The sequence below is a fragment of the Nicotiana tabacum genome, chromosome 4 (genome assembly GCF_000715075.1).
Source record: "Nicotiana tabacum cultivar K326 chromosome 4, ASM71507v2, whole genome shotgun sequence".
NCBI lineage: Eukaryota > Viridiplantae > Streptophyta > Magnoliopsida > Solanales > Solanaceae > Nicotiana > Nicotiana tabacum.
The window spans coordinates 77,348,070-77,355,434 of record NC_134083.1 but is presented as its reverse complement, the minus strand read 5'-3'; the positions used below and the strand labels follow the sequence as shown (position 1 = coordinate 77,355,434).

Sequence of the window (7,365 nt, the reverse complement as noted above, 5' to 3'; positions counted from 1 at the left end):
AGCCAAATGTCAAGCAAAATTGATCTAATACTATGAGTAAAGGTAAAGTACAATAGTAGTAGGTGATCAAAACTAGGGGCGGCAAACGGGCGGGTCGGATCGGATATGGAAAGAGTCGAAAACGTGTAATGAAAAATGGATAAATTATTCGATCCGACCCATATTTAATGCAGATAAAAAATGAGCTAACCGACGGATCCATGGCTTCATGAATATGATCACTTTTGGGAGAATTCCTAGTCTCCCAAACTTGAGGAACCCTCAATTTGAGGTTTAACAAATGTAAAAGTTAAACCCATTGGTTATCCATTTTCAAAATAGATAATATGGTTCTTATCCATGTTTGACCCGTTTATAAAAAGTTCATTATCCAACCCATTTTTTTAGTGGATAATATGAGTAATTAACTATTTTTTTAACCATTTTGCCGCCACTAATCAAAACTATTTAGCTATCAACCAAAGTACTCGTACAATCGAAGTTTGGATTCTACATTTTGTAGTGTGGTAGAGGGAAAACACTAGAGAGAAGAGAATCATTGTGTTTAAAACTTTAATCTTTATCAATGAATACACTTTAAAACATTAATGATACAAAGTAAAATTTGCCCATCATTTTAAAATCTTACAAAAGTCAAAATGGTGTAAAAATAGCTGGAATTTAATTGATGATGCCCATCGTTTCATGTCACCCATATCCTTACTATATTTTGTACATTTTCCAGACTTTGAATTACAACCTCGGTACAGTGAAAATTTCCCACTTGAAAGTAACAATATTAAATGTAAAACAGTTCCCAGTACCGTACATGGCAGGCGTTTCAAGATAAATACTTGGGGTACTTAGCAGATTTAATGAATCCCAATGTACTATCTCTAAAAAGGCCACACTTGTTCACATATAGTAATACTGTTTTTATTCTTTTTCTTTTGAAGGTTCTCTCTCTATCTTTTTGTTTTTCTATAATTTAGGTGTTCGAAAATCCGCGCATCTCAACTAATTTCACAAGATACCTGCTACTTTCCACTAGTATAAATATCATATAACTATGTCTATCAAAGTTTGGATAGGCGGGAAAAAATCACCTAATATTTTTGCTTTTATTAAAATTTGAACTCAGGACCTCATGATTCTTTGCCTACTTGGTTGAACTTTATCTTTTTGTTTTCTTCCTTCTTTGCTTTGCCTTTAAGGGGAGAGCAGTGGATAACGGATTCAAAATCTTGTACTCCTATTAAAGTAAGTACTTGAATAATGGACCATTATAAATGTTGTGTATATACTTGTGTCCACATTAAAAATGATTGATATTAATCATCATTAATCAAGTTAATATTAGAGGCACCTGATGATTAAAAAACATTTTGAAGAATTTTTCCAATTAAAGATGTGGTCCTCTCCTAGCATGACCCAATGTCACAATGTGCTTTCATTTGCTAGTTCAAAGTGGAAAAAAGGGAAAGAAACAAGAATTACAAAGAATAAAAAAGGGAAGAGCAAATAAGTTTAAAGGAATAATGTGGGGAAGTGGGAAATAAAAAACAAACTTTCTTGGATCCTGCGTTAAACATTGCCACTATACTACTGCCCAAATTCTATTATCAAAATTTTTGGTTGGCTAAAGATAAAGGAAACAGGGAATGATACAAAAGTGGTGGGGAAAAATTAAAAAAGAAAAAGAGGAATGAAATCTAAGAAAACCAAAAGTATTAAGAGAGCAGAAAAAAGTTGAAAAATACTGAGGAAAGAGAGACATACAAAGAAAATTAAAGCAAAAGAAAACAGATGAATTGTGTGAGTAGTAGTATGGGAGTTACAAACAGAAGTAGAAGCAGAAACTAAAGACCAACAAGAAGAAGGAATAGTACAAGTATTTATTTAACCAATATGGGTTAGGGTGTGATGAATAGGATCCCATATCATTAATAAGAGGTCTCGAGTTCGAGCCTTGGGTATGGAAAAAATTATATTAAGAAGAGCTTCCCACTTAATAGGCCTTACGCGTCACGAATTCGAATATACAATTTCGTTCTAATGTGCGTACCGGACACTGGGTAGAAAATCAAAAATATTTATTTAGATTTTTGGACTTCTTTTTAAATTTTCTTTTCTCTCTCTTCACACCAAACAAAACCCACTGATGGCAAACTAAATCATTATGAAAAAAACTCTGTTTCTAGCACTCCTAAAAAGCAATTTCTAACAATCAAAACCTTCCCTTCCCTTAAATTTACCTCTCTTTTCACACCCCATTTCTCAACCATTTCCTATTCCACCATAACCATGAAACACTCCCTTTCTCTCTTTCTCACCACAGCCATCTCAGTTTTCTTCTTTCTAACAAGATTTTCTCTTGTTTTCTCAATTAGTAGTTCAAATCTTCCTCTACAACTCATTTCTCTTTTGTCTTTAAAATCCTCTTTTCATGACCCTCACAACAATTTCCATGACTGGGATCCTACACTTGCCTTTTCAAGACCAAGTTCACATATTTGGTGTTCTTGGTCTGGCATCAAATGTGATAAAAAAACTAGCCAAATCACATCACTTGATCTCTCAAGGAGAAATCTTTCTGGTACAATTCCAACATATATCAGAAACTTAGTACACCTTCACCACCTTAATTTAAGTGGAAATTCCTTAGATGGTCCTCTCCAAACAGTCCTTTTCGAATTCCCTTTTCTTAAAACTCTTGACATTAGTCACAACTCTTTTAATTCCACGTTCCCACCTGGCATTTCAAGACTCAAGTCTTTAGCACACTTAAATGCATATAGTAATGATTTCATAGGCCCTTTGCCTGAAGAAATTGTTCAGCTTCCTAATCTTGAGTACCTTAACCTTGGCGGAAGTTATTTCGAGGGTGTAATTCCAAAAACTTATGGTAACTTTTCAAAGCTGAAGTTTTTACACTTGGCTGGAAATGTATTAACAGGTCCAATTTTACCTGAGTTTGGTTTGTTGAAACAGCTTGAACATATAGAGATCGGTTACAACAATTTCAGTGGTGGTATCCCTGTTGAATTTTCTTCTTTGTCAAATTTGAACTATCTTGATATTTCTCAAGCCAACATTTCTGGTTTTCTCCCTTTTGGGATAGGCAATTTGACAAAGCTTGAAAATTTGCTTCTTTTCAAGAACCATTTGTTTGGTATAATACCGCTGTCTTTCGCCAAACTGAAATTGTTGAAATCGTTGGATTTATCCGACAATTATCTCACAGGAACTATTCCTGAAGGGATTTCAGGATTTAAGGAACTTACCCTCTTGAATTTGATGAACAATAACTTAACAGGTGAAATTCCACAAGGAATTGGTGAGCTTCCTAATCTTGAAATGTTGGCTTTGTGGAATAATTCATTCACTGGAATTTTACCACAGAAGTTGGGTTCAAATGCAAAGCTACAAAAACTTGACGTCTCTTCAAATCAATTATCAGGTCCCATTCCACCAAATCTTTGTCTCAGTAACAACTTAGTTAAACTGATCCTGTTTTCAAACCAGTTTATTGGTGAGCTTCCTTCTTCCTTAGCAAATTGCACTGCGTTAACGCGGTTTAGAATTCAAAACAACAGACTCAACGGCTCAATACCTTTGGGTTTCGGTTTTTTGCCCAATTTAACGTTCTTGGACATGAGCAAAAACAATTTTTCCGGTCCAATTCCAAAAGATTTTGGGAATGCTGTCAAATTGGAGTATTTGAACATATCAGAGAATTCATTCAACAGTGAGTTGTCTGATAGTATCTGGAGTTCGACAAGCTTACAGATATTTTCAGCAAGTTACAGTGGCCTAATCGGAAATATTCCCAATTTCAAAGGATGTCGAAGTTTGTACAAAGTTGAGCTTGAAGGAAACAATCTAACAGGAAGTATTCCATGGGATATTGAGCATTGTGAGAAGCTCATTTGCTTGAATTTTCGACGAAATTCGCTTACTGGAATCATTCCCTGGGAAATATCTGCAATTCCTTCTATAACGGAAGTTGATTTGTCTCATAATTTTCTCACTGGAACAATCCCTTCGAATTTTGCCAATTCCAGTACTTTGGAAAATTTCAATGTGTCCTATAATCAACTCACTGGTCCAGTGCCTTCTTCGGGCTCAATATTCTCAAGCCTACATTCCTCGTCCTTCGTTGGAAACGAAGGCCTTTGTGGTACTGTCGTTCAAAAACCTTGCGGGACCAGCGGGCTCGCTGCTGGAGCCCTGGAAGTCAAGCCGCAGCCAAAAAAGACAGCTGGCGCAGTTGTCTGGATAATGGCTGCGGCTTTTGGTATTGGGTTGTTTGTCCTTATAGCCGGGAGCCGATGTTTTCACGCCAATTACAGCAGGCGATTTTCGGGAGAAAGGGAAGTTGGGCCGTGGAAGTTAACGGCATTTCAGAGGTTGAACTTTACGGCGGATGATGTGTTGGAGTGTTTGACAATGACGGACAAGATCCTCGGAATGGGTTCAACAGGGACAGTGTACAAAGCCGAGATGCCAGGTGGCGAGATCATAGCGGTGAAAAAGCTATGGGGAAAACACAAGGAGACGATCAGGAAAAGGCGTGGCGTTTTAGCCGAGGTCGATGTTTTAGGCAACGTAAGACATAGGAACATCGTAAGATTGTTAGGTTGTTGCAGCAACAACGAGTGTACGATGTTGTTGTACGAGTACATGCCCAATGGTAGCCTCGACGACTTGTTGCATGGGAAGAACAAGGACGCTAATTTGGTAGCTGATTGGCTTACTAGGTACAAGATCGCGCTCGGGGTGGCTCAGGGGATTTGTTATCTGCATCATGATTGTGATCCAGTCATTGTTCATCGCGATCTTAAGCCTAGTAATATTCTTTTGGATGGTGAAATGGAGGCTAGAGTTGCTGATTTTGGTGTTGCTAAATTGATTCAGTGTGATGAATCTATGTCGGTAATCGCTGGATCTTATGGCTACATTGCACCTGGTAAGTTTTATTAAACTTTTTATCTTATTCTTTAATTAAATTGTTATTGACAGAATTTTTTGTTTGTTTTTTTGAAGAAATTACATGGTTGTTTTAGATGTTTATCCAAAAAATATTTGTCATATCCGTTTAGTTCGTTTTGTAGGGTGACGAAAAAGGGGTCACTTGCGTGCTAAACGTGGTGTCATTGTCACTAACATCATGCATTTTGAGTGAAAGCATGATATATCTTGTTTTTTTTTTGTCGTTAATATTCTATGTCAAATGCCTCAACTGCTTCAAATTAGTGGAATCTTCTTTAACCATAACCAGATATAGTAGCAGTAAATTCATTTTTTGAATTTGAGCGCAACAATCTGATATCTCTAGATTGAACTTTTTATTAGGATAATAGCCGTGTCTATAGTCTTCTAACATATGGTTCAATTGAACTTATAATTTTTGACGCAGAACATAAATTTATATTTAAAGATTCATTAAAATTGCTACAAATAGTAGATATAAACCTATAATTTTAGAAACATCAATGATAAAAAAAAACCTTAAAAACTAAACTCATATGTGTCTCTTTAGTTTAGCAAAAGAGGTGGTCTAAAATTTTAAGTAAAGGGTCATTAAGTATTTCTTTACTCGTAATTCTTTGTGAAGTTTCAAATTTAACATAAATATATTTTAAAATAAAATTCAAGTGAAAATTATATAAGCTAAATTTTAAGCGGAGGAGTAAGGGCGGCGGAACCACCGTCTGTTTCTTTTCTCTTTTTGCAGTTTTAGCCACGACTTTGTAGTGCTTCAGAAGAATTGCGCACTAGTACTGCGCGTGAATTGCTCCCTTCGCCTTTACGTTTAAACTATTGCTTTTTGTTATTCTTTGGACCCACCAAGATTTTGTGAAGCTAGTCATACAAAATTGTATTTAACCCCTTTGATTTATTAGTACTAGTACTACATTCCCTGACTTTAAATGTTCAAAAGTCAAACATTTTTTGCGCTAGCAGACAAATTGCTATGATAACAAACTATTTAATTCTTATCTTTCCATTATTATAGACTTGACATCATAGTTATTACTACTATTAAACATGTTTATGTGTTTAATGATGCAGAATACGCGTATACATTGCAAGTTGATGAGAAGAGTGACATTTACAGTTATGGTGTGGTGTTAATGGAAATTTTATCAGGGAAAAGATCAGTAGAACCAGAATTTGGTGATGGAAATAGTATTGTAGATTGGTTTAGGTCCAAGATTAAGACTAAAAATGGGATATACGACGTGTTGGATAAAAATGCTGGCGCTTCGTGTCTTTCTGTGAGGGAGGAAATGATGTTGTTGCTAAGGGTGGCATTGCTCTGCACGAGCCGGAATCCGGCGGACAGGCCATCGATGAGGGACGTTGTGTCTATGTTGCAAGAGGCCAAGCCTAAGAGGAAGTTGCCTGGAGCTGTGGGTACTGGTGATAACAATGCAATTGCTGCTATTCCTTTGGCTCAAAAGGCCAATGTGGAGTGTTAATATAATTGGAGATTTGGGCTTGTTTTTCTTCTCTTTAATTTGATTTTTCAACTTAGTCTTCTCTTTAAATAGTGGGGGGATTGGTATAGGAGAAGTTAGTACTTAATATTTTTCTTTCTTGAATTTTTGCTAATAGAAACATTCCCGAGTGTTCTCTTTCCTTTGTTCTTTGACATTAGATTGAGGCTATGACATGGGTATCTTTGCTAACAAATCCTTGGATGAGTTCTCCCCTTGGGAACCGTTACTCTATGACTGTCATTTTTTCTTGGTCACTATTATTCGCCGGATTTTTGGTAAGCGGTGTCAATATATGTTATTTTTTATATTATTCATAACATTTTTATTTTGTATACTATCTATATACACATATTTAACAAACAATTCGACGAAGCGGTGTCACGTGATACCGCTTACCGCAAGGTGTATCCGCCCCTACTCTTGGGCCTCAAGCATTTACCTTTAAAAAAAAGAATTAACTTAAATATAGCCGTTCATCCAACCGCTACACTTAGTCGCTTAAACTATAAATGGCATGCGAATATATAAAAAAATAAATCATGTATAATATGTGTATAACCGTGTCAGTATATAATCCATGAACAATGAATCGACTTGGCTATTTGTATAAGATCCCGGAAAAGAAAAGATGAATTAGAAGAAACTTTAGTAATAAACTTTGATCTTAAAATTCTGGCTTCCACATAGGCTAAAGAATGAAGATTTTTAAGAACTGGCTACTCCTCTTCTTAACCCTGTTAGCAAATGGAATACAATGGACCCTTGAGCTTTATCTCTTTTCCACATAGAACTGGGCTTTTAGATTAACTGAGAATTTAAACACTGCTAATTTCATTCATCATCTTGCTTATGACTAAATCATTCCTAAGCTTGATTTCTT

At 35.9% G+C, this 7,365-nt stretch overlaps 1 protein-coding gene across 1 annotated transcript; it reads left to right on the top strand.

Annotated features, from left to right (window-relative positions):
* Positions 1–2,182: 2,182 nt before the first annotated feature.
* Positions 2,183–6,678, top strand: LOC107785244 (leucine-rich repeat receptor-like protein kinase TDR). Its single transcript, XM_016606497.2, has 2 exons — positions 2,183–4,948; positions 6,055–6,678. Exons 1-2 carry the CDS (start codon positions 2,284–2,286, stop codon positions 6,462–6,464), a joined length of 3,075 nt encoding a protein of 1,024 aa, XP_016461983.2. The 5' UTR covers positions 2,183–2,283; the 3' UTR covers positions 6,465–6,678.
* Positions 6,679–7,365: the final 687 nt, after the last annotated feature.

Coding starts and splice junctions, on each gene's coding strand:
- LOC107785244 (XM_016606497.2), top strand. CDS start 2,284: ATGAAACACTCCCTTTCTCTCTTTCTCACCACAGCCATCTCAGTTTTC. Junction 4,949..6,054: donor TTATGGCTACATTGCACCTG/GTAAGTTTTATT, acceptor TTAATGATGCAG/AATACGCGTATACATTGCAA.